Source organism: Eptatretus burgeri, chromosome 17 (assembly GCF_056783735.1).
Source record: "Eptatretus burgeri isolate ZD-2024b chromosome 17, Ebu_testis_v1, whole genome shotgun sequence".
NCBI lineage: Eukaryota > Metazoa > Chordata > Myxini > Myxiniformes > Myxinidae > Eptatretus > Eptatretus burgeri.
Window position 1 is genome coordinate 43902091 of NC_140977.1, and position 17666 is coordinate 43919756.

A 17666-nucleotide genomic window follows, 5' to 3' on the forward strand; every position below is an offset into this window, starting at 1 on the left:
CTCCACTCAAAAGCTTGTTCCCCTTCCCTCCTGGTTGTACCCCCCCCCCAGTGGGGCAGGAGTGATTGTGGGGGGGGGGTGCATTTCATAACAATGGTCTTGTAAATCCTCTCCCCCCACTGTTTCCGGCTTTCACAGATTGGATATCGATTTAGTTTGACAAAATCATCGTTCGGTGTTGTGGTCACAAAGATTAAGGGTCGAGATCAAGACTGTAGCTTACAATAAGATGTTTATTTCTCTTCATCCGGGATGTTGTATGTTGTTTTATCATTCGGGAAAAACACACGACCTGATGTATTGATATTGTTTTTTAATGTGATGTCTATAACAAGCAGATTTATAATGGGAGCTGTATATAATGCCAGTACAGTGCCATGTTGCCATTATAATATTTGTTTTCATCAGATAAAGGTGCATTGTGGCAGTTGAGAATGAGGAGCTATCAGCAATGGTACCAACATGTAATTTCCCCCCCCCCCCCCGTGTTGCAGCAGGTGAAGGTTTTGATCGAAACCTCTTGGGTTCACACCTGCTGATGTCTCAGTTGCCTCGGATTGCGGTGCGCCTGAAAAGCCCAGAGGGCGGTTCTGATGACGACGTTGAGATAGGATTTGGTTTGGAACTTCCTGATGTCCCTTACGATTTCTACAGGTCCCCTTGCCCAGAGCAATCCACACGCTGCTTGTCTCCGCTCAACTCGCTGCGCCTACGTGTTTGCCAGCTGATGGATGAGTGGCCAGATCATCCAGCACTCCAACAGGTAATGGAGGTCAATGGTCGATCAAGCGGCAATCTCTGTTTCAAGGCTGAAGTGGTACACCTGAGGGATGATATTGTACACTTAATATCGAACATATAAAGAACACAAAAATGACATCACTTGTGTGCTCGTGCACTCCGTCGAATACTTTCTGTGAAAGACGTGACACCATGCGTGCATTTTGGCCAATTGAGGACAAAATGTGGCTGCATTCACAGAAATCCTTGGGACGATCACTTGAGTTATATTCACTGCTTTGTGATGCATTTTGTTTATGTGCCAACGATGAGAAGTGAAAATATAATTATTATATCGAATAAATTTGGTTTTGAAATTGAATCGGTGATCATTGTTCCAAAACGCTGCTTTGTCATATCCTCTGTCTTCATCAGCACATTTGTACACATTTTATTTGTCTTCCATTACTAAAAGGAGGTGTGTGTGTGTGTGTGTGTGTGTGTGTGTGTGTGTGTGTGTGTGTGTGTGTGTGTGTGTGTGTGTGTGTGTGTGTGTGTGTGTGTGTGTGTGTGTGTGTGTGTGTGTGTGTGTGTGTGTGTCCGTCCTCATGCCCATCTGTCCATATGTCCATCATGCTTTAGTTTAAGGGGTTCCTGCTGTCGAAGAATAATAAACCTGGCACCATGGTAAAGCTAATAATCTATTTACTTAGAACAAATATGAGTGTCCGTTTTAATCACAAAAATGCCAGTTTTAAAAGCCTGACTTATCAGCATGGAAGAAGAAGAAGAAGAAGAGGAAGAAGTAGCCGGACCTCGAGCTTTAATATTGCGGTTCCAATGGTACAACAGTGGGAACCCTTTAGAATATAGCATGACGCACATTGAAACATCTGTACGGTATCATTTGGTGTGTTTCCGTCACACAAAATTATCGAAGAAATAGTACACGGAAGTACACAGAACGGGATATTTTAGTACATGGAGTATTTTAATACACGGAAGGAGCACACAAACAGCAACCACAGCCACAACAGCAGCAATAATAAGTGTTATAAAAGATCCTTTTTTTAGCTCGCCTGTTCGAAGAACAGAGAGCTATAGCAATACCCCCGGCGTGAGCGTGAAAATGTTAAAGTTTTTGATGCAAGTTATTTTTTCCTTTCTAATGTTTTTATCTACCATACTATTTTTTGTACTCCTGATATATATATATATATATATATATATATATATATATATATATATATATATATATATATATATATATATATATATATATATATATATATATATATATATATATCGGGGCGTATTATGTGATACCGGTCGTCCGTCCCTCCGTCTGTCTCTGTCTGTCCGTCCGTCCATCCGTTCCTGTCCGCACTCTAACTCCCAAAGTTTTCAACTTTCACGTTTCATATTTGGTACATAGGTACAGACTGTGGAGACGGTGTGTCGCGACATACGTTCGTCATCTAAAGTGGTTGCCATGGCAACCAGGATGCTGTTTTCCATCCGTTCCTGTCCGCACTCTAACTCCTAAAGTTTTCAACCTTCACGTTTCATATTTGGTACATAGGTGCAGACTGTGGAGACGGTGTGTCATGACATACGTTCGTCATCTAAAGTGGTTGCCATGGCAACCAGGATGCTGTTTTCCATGTAGTAGCACAATTCTGTATATACCTTCTTGTTCGGGCGTATATTGTGCTCACTTACGCTCTTGTTACTGATTACAATATACAAATACATATATTGCTTTAAAATTATTTGGATCAGACTTCACTGCAATGCTTTGTAAATAATATTTATTATTAGACAAGTCTTTTAAAAACGATAAATGCATAAACAGGCGAGCATTGGGTGGCTTTGACACCAACTCTGGTTTTAATGTTTCACTTAATTTTTCATCCTCGTTGAGATTCACAGATTTGTAATATGAAGTGCAACATGCTGTATTCTGATTAAACCCATTAACAAAGCATTGTTTATTTAAATGTTGGTGGATCCAATTTATTTTAAATGTCACCAAGTCCTCTTGTGGGTCCGAAAGGATGGTGCGGAGGTAGGACACTTACCTTTTTAACTGTCGAGTCTGGGTTTGATTCCCGACCTGACAATCAACTTTCTAATTGGTGCTTCGTAGGCGTGATTTTACATCGATGAGTGTGCAGTCCTCCTGATGTGCATTATGTCAGGTGTCCCAACTGCTCACATCAGCTAGTTGACTTTGAAGATCTCACGGCATGTTTCGTGAGGAGTAGGCGAGTTGTCGCCGGCACCCTGAAAAAATTCCAAGTTACTGCCCTGCGTACTGCTGTGAAAGCAATTGCAAACCACCCGAGTGTAATCCTTGCTATGGAGTTGTACAATAGCAGCACAAAACCTGCCTTCGGGAAGAGATTAATCATCTTCGATGTATTTTGCTCATTTTGATGAAGAATGAATAATACTACCTGTTGGTTCTCCCCACTTATCCACAGATTGTTGTTGTTGTCGACCGAATGTTGACCTTCCAGATCTCCAGCCCTCTTCCCAAGTTTATTTGTGGTTTGGAGATCCTTCTGGCAAAGGCTCAGGTATCTGTGGTGACTCTCTTCTTGCACTTTTTCACACATGGATTTTTCTTCTTCTTCATTATTTGCGCAAGTAACTACTTGCATACTTTGTGCATCAATATTACCATCCAGTCATTTCCTTTTGTGTTTTGAAATGAATAATTTGATTGAGAGTACACGATCCTACCAGATGTCATGGGACACCTTCTTTGGAGTTGATATAATTTGCACATGTGTGTCTCATGCATAACCCTTAGTATCAACTTTTTCATTGCTCAATTTCAGAGTATCACTTCCTCCATGAGGTATGGTTACCATATTTTACCGTTCAAAAAAGAGGACACTCCGAAAAAAGAGAACACACTTTTCAAGAGTTTCCTTTTCAGAATGAGCAATCGTATCGGCAGTCTCATTAGGTGTGTTCCGGATCTCGATTAATTTTGACTGCAAACCACCATCCTTCCAGTTGAAATAGTGAATTGCTGGAAATATTGTGCTTGTCCGAGTCCACATGAGATTGTAAATCAATAGCACCTATATTTCCACAGAGACGGACGTACCAGGACTACCAAGCACTCAGCTTCTCATTCTTCTCAACCACTTCAAAAAAAGGGATTTTGCCTTGAATTCTGCAGTGAATTTACATTTTTGTTTTGGCAGTGAAAAAGAGCTCTTGAAGAAAATCAAACAAGTTTGTTCGGTACGGGCTCAGAAAAGACGCTGAATCATGGACTGAGCATGCCACTGCTCTCTCTCTCTCTCTCTCTACCTCTCTACCTCTCTACCTCTCTACCTCTCTACCTCTCTACCTCTCTACCTCTCTACCTCTCTACCTCTCTACCTCTCTACCTCTCTACCTCTCTACCTCTCTACCTCTCTACCTCTCTACCTCTCTACCTCTCTACCTCTCTCTCTCTCTACCTCTCTCTCTCTCTACCTCTCTCTCTACCTCTCTCTCTCTCTACCTCTCTCTCTCTCTACCTCTCTCTCTCTCTCTCTCTCTTCAAACGTGTCCATTGCGCCATGACGGAGTAGTACAGACTTGTACCAAACTATCTTGGTCCAAACATTACATAACTGCATTTTATCACTGAAAGAAAATGTAGAAAAATGGTTTAACCATTTAAATAAGGTAAAATAAGTATCCAAAATCTTAAAATTGATCCCTTTGAAAATGCAAAAGCAAAAAAAAAAAGGCAAAATCCCGGACATTTTTATAAATTTAAAATACCCAGCCAGATGGAGATTTCAGGACCGAAAAGGAGGACGTCCGGGAAAAACCGGACGTATAGTAAACCGACATGAGGAAGGAGTTCAAAGAGGGTCATTGAATGATAATCGGCTCGCAGAGAGTGGGAACTTCTTTAAGGATGGTTTGATGGTGGATGATAATCCAACAACCTTCAAGACCTTATTCTGCAGCTCATTGGAGTACTGCTCTCCCTTCTGCCCCTGGCCACACACGTTTCACGTCTTGATGCCACGGAATGCAAGGTTCTCAAAATTGGTGGATTCTCCCGCAATGAAGCTGAATCTCTGGGCCTGTTGTCTTCACATCGCAGACAGGCCGGTAGTCTCTGTCTTCTTCCGCCTCCTCGTGCTTCCCCTCACCCAGTCTTCCTCCAAATCTACCTCTGCTTTGTCCCTCCACCCTGCCGTCGAGTTGTTCCCCACTTTACACGGTGTTTTAGCTGTTGTGTTCTGCTCTGTGTTTTGGTTTCCACGAGCCATGCCTTTTTGTATCCAAAGAAAGATCATGCACGCCATTTCCGATCCATCTGTGGGAAACATCTTCACGAAGTGGATGACATCAGGCAACATTAACCCTTGCCATCAAAGTGGGAGACTTTAAATCACCTTCGAGAAGAGAAACCACCACCAACAACAAAGTGTAAGATGGAACAGGCTCATGTTTTTTTAGTGCCGAGTACAGGAGCACGAGTTCAGGTGTCATGGAAGGGCCTGTGGAATGCGTTGAAGCTCCAGTTTCGAGCTCACCAACAATAACTGCAAGCTCCAAAAGACTTATGGAAAGTTCCATCTGAGGAATGGTGTAGAATCCTATCTCCAACCGATCAAATCGGGAGTATATGTTTGCGTTAGAGCCACGGACGGCTGTGATTTGAGCATGTAAAGGCCCCACAATACATTGCGAAGGCTTTGTTACACATTGCAAACTAGAAAGCATCTCAAAATGCCAAGCCTGTCCATGTCTGCTTTTTACTCAAACTAAACTTGATGAAAACAACAGTTAAAATTATTTTTAAGGGACATTTTATTCATTCTTTTTCTCCGTATTCTCGTAATAAGTGTTTGTTGAAAATTTGGTGAAAATTGCTTGAATGATGAAAAAATGTAATTCACTGGACACAGATGCAGACATGCTTGCACAGACACACACGCACGCACACGCGCACGCGCACGCGCACGCACACGCACACGCACACGCACACGCACACACGACTGCTAAAACCCCAGACAGAATAATAAGGCCATGTCCTATAACTTGGTCTTGCGCAATGGTCCAGTTTGCATCGGTGGTCAGGGCATGGTTTATTTATTTATTTATTTATTTATTTATTTATTATTTTTAATGGTTTTTTTAATATCCGTTGCCATTTTTCTTCACTGAAAAGTGATTACGTTGTTTGTGGTGCACGTGTGCTTTCCCATACCCCAACCATCGGTGCGTGCAGGACTGGGAGATGGTGGCATGTCGACGTGTGTCTCTGCAAGCACAGCTTGATGACATTACACACCTTGTTATTGAGTTCCGCAAGCTCGAGCTCAAGTATGTGCCCAACACTGCAAACAAGTAGCTGATGAACCGATGTGTTCTTAGTCCATTATGTCTTGCAAAATGGATTTACAAATGCCTGAAAGAATGAAAGTAGTATGTATTAATCTTTCTGGGTTGTCCATTTGTTTGTGGTGACGTGCAGTTGCTGGTCCTCACTCCTGGATATAACAGAGGTTCAGTACAAAGAGCGTGACGTGGACAGTTGGCTAGCTATTTACCAGCTGATCGAGGGGCCAGGCAAGCACCAACGCATTGCGATCGGCACAACTACACGTCCATTGTATCACAACCACTCATACCTTACAACAATTTTCGTTTCCATCTCTTACATCATTGCAAAAATTACTGCGATTACATGTTGCAAAAAATACCCAAATCATATTTTTATAACCTTGTCTGGGGTGAACTCCAAGTTGTACAAGAGTTGGTCAATAGCTGGGGTTGGAGCCTGGACAAGAAAACCAGAAGAAGTGCCTTTGGACCACAGAAGGTGGATGGAGGTTATGTTTTCATCCCTGTCTTGTCTGTGTGTGTGTGTGTGTTTGTGAACAAAATATCTCAAAAAGTTGTGACCGGATTCGGACGAAATTTAGTGGAGAGCTTGGATGTGCGACAAGGGCGAAATGATTCGATTTTGGTGAAGATCCGAATCCGGATCTGGATCTGAGAATTTTAAAGTGATTTTTCACCATTGAGAGATAGGGCTAATAATTACATGAAGCAGGATGTCTCAAAATGTTGTGGACAGGTTGGTTGTGTAACAAGGAAGAATCCGATTTTGGTGAAGATCCGAGACATTTTAAAGTGATTCTTCACCATCTCATGTATAAAGCTGAGTTCATGTCTGTGTGTCTGTCTATCTGTCGGTCTCTGTGGATCATAAGTGCCGCCCATTCTACAGGCCACACACTCCAGCCATCCAGAAATCGCCACCATCTTTTTTTCTCCATGTTGCTAAGATTGTTTTAAAGGCCTCATGTATATTTGAAGACTGAACAACGCATCTTCTATCATTAAAAATACTGTTTTGAGGGGAAAAAAAGAAGTAACATTTTGATTACAGCTCAAACTAGAGGGGGAGCACTCGGTAGAGTGCAAAACCTCCGCCGCCAATACTGCTAGGTCACTCAAGTGAACCTGATATCCCATTCATTCAATTTGACGTCAACAGTGCTCACAGAGTTATAGTTTGCAACTTTCCCTTTTACTTTTAACTTTTACATACTCAATTCATTCGTCATAACTTGATTCCCTGAGACGAAATTGATTTTACGTGGGTATATCCACCTGAAGTTCCAAAATCAGCCGCAATTATAATTTTGGCATGTTTTTTTGTTGGAAATCACTTATAACATGTAGAAATGAAAAAAAAAATAGCCGCCATAGTCCATAGTTTGGACTGAGTCCAAAATCTAATGGCATGATCCTTGGACCATACCTAATCCCCCCACCAAGTTTCGTCGAAATCCGTCAAGGAGTTTTTCCATAATACTGTTCACAAACGAACAAACAAACAAACAGAAAGGGATGAAAACAATAACCTCCGATCTTCGATGGCGGAGGTTAATGAGGTAATGCACGTTTTGTCCGCAGTGATCACGGCAGCTGTCTAATATACACCGCCCACTGAAGGTACGTTAATTCTCATATGATGCAGAGGAAAGAAAATAGTGATATTTCATTCAAAAACAACTTTGTGGGACGTCAAACGCAGTTACTTTCTGTCTGCGAAACAGTGACGTGTCGCTTATAACTCAATGTTTGTTCACCAGAATTTGCAATGACTGTTACAAGCAAATATATCCCGGGTTTGCTTCCATGCAAAGCATGGAAAAAGACGTGTCTACACATGACGTCATCATGCAGCGATGTCTACAATAGCAGGAATGCACGAATAATTGAAGCCTTTTTTTAAATTACATACTAAAACTCATGGGAAAATGATATGATAGAGGATGGAGAATAGAAAGTTTATTTGCTGATTATTATGAGTGGGAGAAGAAGGAGAAGCAGAAGAAGATTAGGAAATATCATGCAACCATGGCAGCTTCCTTTGAGGTGTCTCACTGTCTCCTAATACAATATATAAAGCTGAGTTCGTGTCTGAACAAAGTACGTTTTCATTGCAATTAAAATACTCACGATTAATATTTGAAGTGTCTAATTATTTATTAATTTTTTTAAATGTCCTTTTGTCAGCGTTTTGTAATGTACGTTGAGATGTCCATTGGTGTGTTGTTACCAAGCAGCTAGCTAGCACTTGCAAAGCCAGCTGTACCTTATCAACGGTGTCTAATGGAGTGCTTGCTTGAGTGCTTAAGCCACTTGGCGAGTGCTCTCCAAGAAACTTGGTAACTGAACACACCCCAGATTCATTACATGACGATGAGGATAAACATGTATAGCATCATTATTTCAGCCATATCGATGAATTCGTCCCTCAAGGGGTGGGGTGGAAGAAGGCAGGGGAAAGGGGTGTGGTGGTAAGAGGGACCTGACGTTGCCCTGCAACGCCGGGTACCCCTGCTAGTTGAGTGATGAGACTAAAACGATATATTGGATGATATATCAAAATGTTATGGACGGATTCAGACAAACTTGGTGGATGAGTTGGTTCGGTGACTAGAACAAGCCGATTAAATTTTAGTTCAGGTCCAAATCCAGATACAGCCTATCAGTAGGATACAAAACGTAAACTAATCAGCCTGGGGGAGTAATGCGCTCTACCAAGTGCCCTTCTAATTTGTAAATGTGATCTCATTAAGGTTAATGCACTTCCTCCAACATTTCTGTGACATCGTGAAGCCCACATTTGAAGAAGCTGTTTCTACCTGAGAGTAGTCTAAATAAGAACAAGAAGAAAAAGAAACGAGAAGAGAAACCAAGGCTTTCAAGATCATTGGAATCTCCCATGATGAAGGTGTCGATGGGCCTATCACTTTGCCATTGCCAACAGGTCGGTTGTCTCCCTGTCTTCTACGTCCTGCTTTCTGGTTTTCACCCTCTGTCTTCTTTGTGTTTTGTCCCTCACCCCCCCCCCCCACCCACCCCAGGTTTCTGCAGAGTCCACCACCATCAATCCCTTTTTGGTGAAACTACCCCTTTTGTTTTTTCCTGCCTGTGGAACCAAATTCCACATTCTCTTCAATGTCATTGTTTCTGAAATTTTCCTTCATAAGAGTTTGCTTCTGTATCCATCTTGTTCACCCATGCATTCTCCTCAACCCCTCATTGTTACCCACATCCCTTGTTGTCTATCTCTGACTATTTTGTCCCTTGGCCCCACTGTTATTGCCCCCACCCCTCCCTCATTCTGCTCTTTTTTTTGTTCTGTTGTGTCCTGATCCATTCTGTGTTTTCGCTCCAGATTATTGGGGAAAAAAATATTGGTACAGGTGTTGCACGTACTTGTACGTCGTCTATCAAAACCGAGTTTCTGACTCGGAAGTGGCATGACGTCGGTGAGCAGGTTGCTTCCAGGACACGATTTGACAGTCAGCATTTGCTATTGAAATGGTGAGCTCACATTTCATCCCGAGTTTCAATTTGAGCAACAATCTGGATTCCTCCACATACACTGTGTCCAACAAGTGTCCTGAGATTTGGTTGGATTTATAAAGCCTAACTGTGGCTACGATCTTTATCCGACTCATGTACATCATGTTTCCCAAGCTATTTACTCTCGTCGTTTTTTGTCTATTTATCACGTATGCAGATTGGGGGCTTGCTGTTGAGTTGTTTTAAATTGGGAAAGGAAATTGATAATTAGGGTACCCTGTGAGTACAGGGTACCCTATTGTTTTTCTTCTGTTTATTATTTATTCTTCATCCTTTATTATTATTATTCTTCCACCGGCATTTTGCGGCCTTTTTCGCTTTAAAAATCATTTTCTCTGGAACACTAAGTCCAATCGACACGAAATTTTCACCATGGTATGTATCTTTTTTGATAGCACAATGAGGTCATAATTATGACGTCATTGGTCATGTGGTGCAGGTGCCATCTTGAAAAAAAACGATAAACTTTGGACCTCTGTATCTCGGAAACCATGCAATGGAAAAATTTTTCGCTTGATACATTTTACTAAGCTCCCTATGCGGAACACGTGTGATTTTTCGTGACGTTATAGGTGAAGCGTTATACCGGTGAAAATTCGTCAAGTAGAACGCCGCATGGGAAAAATCTGAAATTTCTTGTGTGTCATCTACTCATAAATTCATCGTCGAAAAAAATTATAGTGACGTCATCGGTGACGTAATTCGGCCGCCATATTGTTTTTCAATGTTTTAAAAAAAAATCTTCTCCAGAACGGCCAGACAGATTGAGGTGAAACTTTACATATATATTCCCCAAGAGGTCCTTTTTCAAGTTTGTTAATTTCTTCTTGATTGGTCACATGGTTTGGCAGCCATCTTGAAAAAACCCTTAAACCTTCAAACATCTTCTTCTCCAGAAGCCCTGGTCCGATGAAGGCGATATTTCACAGCTATATTCGGGACATGTATGCGATATGTTTGTTAATTTCGAATTGATAAGTCACATGGTTTGGCCGCCATGTTGGATTTAAGAAAATATTAAATAATGTTTTCTCTGGAATTCCTTAACCCATCGAAGCGAAAATTTGCAAGTACCTTCTACCCTCAAGTCTGCATACATGGTAAAAAATTTTTTTTACCTCAGAAGTCACATGGTTTGGTGGCCATCTTGGATAGAAAAATAGACCTTATCCGATTTACACGAAACTTCACAAACTTGTTCGGGTCGACGATGGAAAGCAGAATTTAAATTCATGATATCATAGGTCACATGGTTCGGCAGCCATCTTGGATTGAAAATGAATAAATTTTTAAAATCTTCTTCTCCAGAACGGAAAGACAGATCGAGACGAAACTTTATAGATATATTCCCCATGAGGTCCTTTCTCAAGTTTGTTAATTTCTTCTTGATTGGTCACATGGTTTGGTGGCCATCTTGAAAAAACCCTAAAACCTTCAAACATCTTCTTCTCCAGAAGCGCTGGTCCGATGAAGGGGAGATTTCAGAACTATATTCGGGACATGTCGGTGATATAAGTTTGTTAATTTCGAATTGATAAGTCACATGGTTTGGCCGCCATGTTGGATTGAAGAAAAATATTAAATAATGTTTTCTCTGGAACCACTTTACTTAACGAATCGAAAATTTGCAATTATCATCTACCATCGTGTATGCACGCGTGGTAAAAATTATGATGTCACAAGTCACATGGTTTGGCAGCCATCTTGGATAGAAAAACGCACCTTTACCGATTAACACGAAACTTCACACACGTGTTCCAACACCCAGTTGGAAGCAGAATATAAATTTGTGATGGCATAGGTCACATGGTTCGTCAGTCATCTTGGATTTTAAAAATATTAACTTTGAACGTCTTTTTCTCTGAAACGGCTGAACAGATCCAGGCGAAACTCCACCACTATGACCGCCTCTCCATGACGAATAAAAAGTTCTCACCCCCTTTTGAGGTACGACACAACGTTTGGCAGCCATAGTGGATTGAAGGAAAATATTAATTAATGTTTACTCTAGAACTACTGCATCAATAAATGTGAATCATCAGCGATGTGATGGAACCATCATGTGGAATGAAGGTTTGAAATTTCAATGGGATCGGGCCCAGGGTTTGGCAGCCATGTTGGATTTAGAATAATATTAAATAATGTTTTCTCTGGAACTGCCTAACCTGTCGAAGCGAAAATTTGGAATTATCATCTACCATCGTGTATGCACACGTGGTAAAAATTATGACATCATAAGTCACATGGTTTGGCCGCTATCTTGGATTGAAGGATAAATATTAATTAATGTTTACTCTGGAACCGCTGCGTCTATATATGCGAAACTTCACATTTATAATTTAGGCGACATGTCAAACAAAAGTTTAAAATTTCAACCTGATCGGTCACGCGGTTTGGCAGCCAGAATTATTTAATTATTTGAATCTGGTAGCATGTAATAACGAAATTGAACGCTTTGTGCTGCCCGGTTCAGAGCTCTTCAGTCCCACGCTGTATCGAAGCAGGCATGTGTTTGTATCACTCTTAAATAATGTTTTCTCTGGAACCACTTACCCGATAAAAGCGAAACTTTACGACTGTCATCTGCAGAAAGTCACATGTTGTATCAAAGGCGGACGTGTGGGTACCCGGCAGTTATAGTTTTGAAACATTACGGTAACCCGCCATCACTGCCAGCAGTTATAAAGTGGCAGTTCTAGTTCAATTTGAGTTTCTTTTGAACTGAGCATCACCACTTTGTTGTGAAACTGGGTCGTGTTGGTGAAGTTTTTTCCCGATTGATTTGGGAATTTAAATGTTTTTATGCCTCCGTTGATGAAGTCGCCGAAGGGATTGTTTTCGGGTTCTCCATACGAACAGTACATACGTCCATCCGTACGTCCATGCTAATTTTCTCTCTTTTCTCTGCAACTGCTTATCCTATTGACAGGAAATGTTCACCACAGGTGTGACTACTCATGCAGAATGTTTTAATGATAATTATGACATCATAGGTCATGTAGTGTGACAGCCATGTTGGTAAAAAAGGAAAAACTTTGGACCTCTGTATCTCCGAAACTGCTCTGTAAAAAAAAATTAAACTTGGCACATGTGAAGTACTCCCCACGGGAAAAAGTGTGATTTTGTCTTCTTTTTTATATGCCCGATATATATATATATATATATATATATATATATATATATATATATATATATATATATATATATATACATATATATATATATATATGTATATATACATACATATATATATACATACATATATATATATATATATATATATATATATATATATATATATATATACATATATATATGTATATATATATATATATACATACATATATATATATATATATATATATATATATATATATATATATATATATATACATATCGGGGCTTATTATTTTTTTGATGTCATAGGCTGTTTTGTAATGATGTCATAATTGCATATGTCAAATGCTTTATCCGATCGATATGAAAATTTTTGAGTCATCTCGGACTCAATTGTATGGGGGGGGGGGAAAAATATTGATGACGTCATCAGTCACATGCTCGACAGCCATACATATATATATATATATATATATATATATATATATATATATATATATATATATATATATATATATATATATATATATATATATATACACATATATATATATATATATACAGACATATATATATATATATATATATATATATATATATATATATATATATATATATATATATATATACACATAATTTCATCCTGATCGGATGCATGGTCTTACAGCCATGATTATTTAATATTTTGAATCTGGGTTCAGCGATTTACTTGGTGTTAAGTATGTATAATGATGTAATAATGTGGGCAGAGGCATATCTGCTGACATCGAAGAGTGCCGTTATTGTTTGTTGTCGTTTTATTCTGCATTCAGCATTACGGTGTTTTAATTTTCAGAAACAAAAATTGGATTTTAAAATTCTTTGTTTTCATGTTATTTTATTTCATTTTCAAACCCCCTTCCCCGCTTCCTCCTTGCTGATGCTGTGATGATAGTGGGAGAAATCTATTTATTACATCGTCCAAATATATATCGTTATTTTGTTTGTTTGTTTTTGTTTTTACCCTCCCCTTGTAGATACAGTGCCTATAGAAAGTCGACACCCCCTTTCAAAATTTTCACCTTTTTTGTCTTATAGCCTGGAATTAAATTTCATTAAATCAGACTTTTTCCACATTTATTTACACATCGTAACCCAAAACTTCCAAGTGAAAAATAAATTCTACAAATTTCAGAAAATTAATGAAAAATACAAAACTAGAATATCTTACTTGGACAAGTGTCCACCCTTATAACAGCAATTGTAACTAATTTACAATTGCTATTATAAGGGGGATGGACACTGGACACCCCCCAAATAATGTGTCTGATCCTCACTGTTTTGTCCTTCCCTCTCCCACCCTTCTTATCTCCTGCTCCTCTTGCTGTACGTTCTGTGTGTTAGCTCTCATATGAGACTCGACATTGTATACAAAAAATATATATATATAAAAAAACCTCAGGTGTAACTCATCTTCAAAATCACACACCAAGTTAATTGGCCTCCATCTGTGTTAAATTGTAATGGTTCTGATTATTTCAGAATAAAATGAGCTGTTCCTGTAGGTTTCCTCTGCTGGGTAGTGCATTTCACAGCAAAGACTCAACCATGAGCACCAACCAGCTTTCAAAAGATCTATGGGATAAAGTTGTGGAAAGGCATAGATATATGGTATAAAAATATTTCAAAGGCCTTGAATATCCCTTGGTGCACACTGCACAGTCAAGACGATCATTAAGAATTGTAAGGCATAGGGTACCACCAATACCCTGCCTAGATCAGGCCATCCCTCCAAACTGGATGACCAAGCAAGGACAAGACTAATCAGAGAGGCCACCGGGGTGTCACTGTCAACTTTGAAATTGCTACAGGCCTTTATGGCAAAGACTGGTCACTGTTTGCATGTGACAACAATATCTCAAGAACTCCAAGTCTGGCCTGAACGGTAGGGTGGCAAGAAGAAAGCCTTTACCCAAAAAGCCCACCTTGAGTCCTGTTTGAGGTCTGCAAAAAACCACTCCGGAGATTCTGAATCCAAGTAGCAAAAAGTTTTGTGGTCTGACGAAACATAGATGGAACTTTTTGGCGTAAATTCAAAACGTTATATTTGGGGAAAACACAACAGAGCACATCACCCAAAGAACACCATCTTTACTGTGAAGCATGGTGGTGGCAGGATCATGTTATGGGGATGTTTCACATCAGCGGAGACTAGGGCACTTGTCAGGATCGAAGGGAAAATCTGTGGAGCAGAATACAGAAAATTTTTAGAGGAAAACCTGCTGTGCTCTCTGCAAGAAAGCTGATATTGGGATGGAAGTTCACCTTTCGGCTTGGCAACGACCTGAAGCACACAGCCAAAGCTACACCGGAGTGGCTAAGGAACAAAAAGATAAATGTCCTTGAGTGGCCCAGTCTGAGCCTCAACCTAAAGTCTGAGCCCCGACCTTCTCTCTCTCCATCAGTGACCACTCCTCATTTTCATGAATGCCAAGGTGAGCCAATGAAAAAAGCCAAGAATTCACAAGGTTTCGGAAAAGCGATGATAATAGAAAACCAAGACACCAAGGTGAACAACGAATAGCCAAGATCTTGTGAAAAAAGCTAAGGAGTGGTCACACTGCTATGCATATCCATATCTCTATCTCTTTATCTCTCTATCTCTCCATCTATCCATCTCTCTCTCTCTCTCTCTCTCTCTCTCTCTCTCTCTCTCTCTCTCTCTCTCTCTCTCTCTCTCTCTCTCTCTCTCTCTCTCTCTCTCTCTCTCTCCCTCTCCCTCTCCCTCTCCGTCTCCGTCTCCGTCTCCGTCTCCGTCTCCGTCTCCGTCTCCGTCTCCGTCTCCGTCTCCGTCTCCGTCTCCGTCTCCGTCTCCGTCTCCCTCTCTCTCTCTCTCCTTCTCTCCTTCTCTCCTTCTCTCCTTCTCTCCTTCTCTCCGTCTCTCCGTCTCTCCGTCTCTCCGTCTCTCCGTCTCTCCGTCTCTCCGTCTCTCCGTCTCTCCGTCTCTCCGTCTCTCCGTCTCTCTTTCTCTTTCTCTTTCTCTTTCTCTTTCTCTCTCTCTGTGCTCCACTTTCTTCCTTTCATTTTCTGATCGTCCCTTCCTCACCTTTTCTCGGTTGTAACTTTCTCCATTTTATCCATTCTTCTCTCATTTCCCCTCCCATGTATGTAGTACATGATACCTAATAGTACATGATCCATAATACCTAATCCCACAACAAGCAGTGCTGTTTCAGTGTAGATTTGCAGAACCTGTCAGTTCTTCTTCTTCTTGTATCCCAACACTTTTCCACTTGAAAGAACATGCTGGAGTTCAACTGTTAGTATGCTGAACATTCCTCACTGGGTAAGGGACGTCGTCATGCATATTGTCACGTAATGTGCAAATTCTGCTGACACTGCCTTACCACCGTACTAGTCAATGAAAAATTCAAACCCTCTATTTCCGTTCATGCATTTTCCACTCTTGTAGAATTCCTTCATTATTTTCCACTTTTTTTTTCATTCCTCAATCTTTGGTCACGTATGTTTTTTGGACACAAAGTGGATAAGTAGAGTAAGATCAGATAATGGACCATGCTCTAAACAGGGTGTCGGTTCTGCCAAATCATTTTCTATAGCTCGAGTTACAATCCTGGTTGGGTCGCCACTCCGACACAGGAAGTCAGGGCAGGAATTTGGACTTTGGCCATGGTGCTGGCGATAGCTCACCTATTCTTCATGAAGGACCCTCAATCTCCACAGTCACATGTAGAATTTTTTGAGAAGAATTGGTCGACACAACTACCAAGAATGAATAAATTACTTCGGATAACTTTATAGTTGATACCAAAATAGTTTTGTGCTCTCCCAAGTCTCACCGACCTCCGGTTTTGTTGCAGGTGGGGATGAGACTTGGCTGAAAGGCGCTGTGGAAACATTGCAGGCATGGATGGAAGGAGCCACGCTGGGGCAGTTTTCTAGGCGCCTCACCTCGCTTCTCACCTTTCATTGTCAAAGGCTGCACCACCCTGACCATCACCGCAAGGGTGTGTGTGTGTGTGTGTGTGTGTGTGTGTGTGTGTGTGTGTGTGTGTGTGTGTGTGTGTGTGTGTGTGTGTGTGTGTGTGTGTGTGTGTGTGTGTGTGTGTGTGTGTGTGTGTGTGTGTGTGTGTGTTTTGCTGTGCGCGCGCGTGATGTCGGCGACCATGTTTCTTGCCATACAGAGTGAATGTTTGTTTGTTTTTGGAATAATGATGGTATTTTGTTGAAATTGCATTAATTATTATGCCCTGTGTCCACTTCTAACACTTCCTCTCATTTCATAGAGTATCTCGCCAACGTGCTGTGGAACCTGTATCGTTACTACCACCAGTTTCTAAGCACCACACAAGCACGCCTCGCACTTCAGCGCGGTGAAATTGAACGTGGGGTTAAGGTCCGTTCATGGCGGTTTATTTATTTATTTATTTATTTACTTTTAACCTCTTGACAGCAAAGAATGACACATCATCTAACAATTTCATTGGTTGCTTAATTATATTGTTGCCGTTGTGGAAAGACCCTGGGGTGTCGCACTCAACACATGAGGGATCCCAAGTTTAGATATTTCCATCGTAATTCTATTTCATTAGGTTACCCATCCCCTCATATCAGTGGACAGGGAAATGCGTTGTGTGGGTATCGCAGGTTCGATTTCCCTTTGTAATCCTCTCCTTTCTAAAATCCCTCTCCCCATCCCTCTTAAACCTCTCCTTCCCTGCACTTTCCTACAGTGCAACCATCCAAACATAGTAACACGCACCTTCAAAGCCAGTTCAGTGCTGCAATCACTGCCCTGCAAGGCCTTTCCAATGGTATCTGCGTAATCCACACTGTGGTAGTTCTACCCTTCCAGTGAGGGAAATCGTGAAAGAAACAAGGAATGGGATGCGATGCAGAGAATAAAATGT

General features: G+C 40.8%; 1 protein-coding gene across 4 annotated transcripts in view; it reads left to right on the forward strand.

The window, feature by feature from the left end:
* Positions 1 to 17666, forward strand: part of MDN1 (midasin AAA ATPase 1) — a 134467-nt gene that overhangs the window by 88573 nt on the left and 28228 nt on the right. For 3 of the 4 annotated variants that reach the window (XM_085862458.1, XM_085862461.1, XM_085862459.1), the window contains exons 46-51: positions 495 to 763; positions 3207 to 3302; positions 5978 to 6072; positions 6224 to 6318; positions 16617 to 16763; positions 17043 to 17152. In XM_085862458.1, the coding sequence (XP_085718584.1) occupies positions 495 to 763; positions 3207 to 3302; positions 5978 to 6072; positions 6224 to 6318; positions 16617 to 16763; positions 17043 to 17152 (812 nt within the window). The remainder of the gene's footprint in view (positions 1 to 494; positions 764 to 3206; positions 3303 to 5977; positions 6073 to 6223; positions 6319 to 16616; positions 16764 to 17042; positions 17153 to 17666) is intronic. The other variant, XM_085862460.1, reaches the window with a different exon arrangement.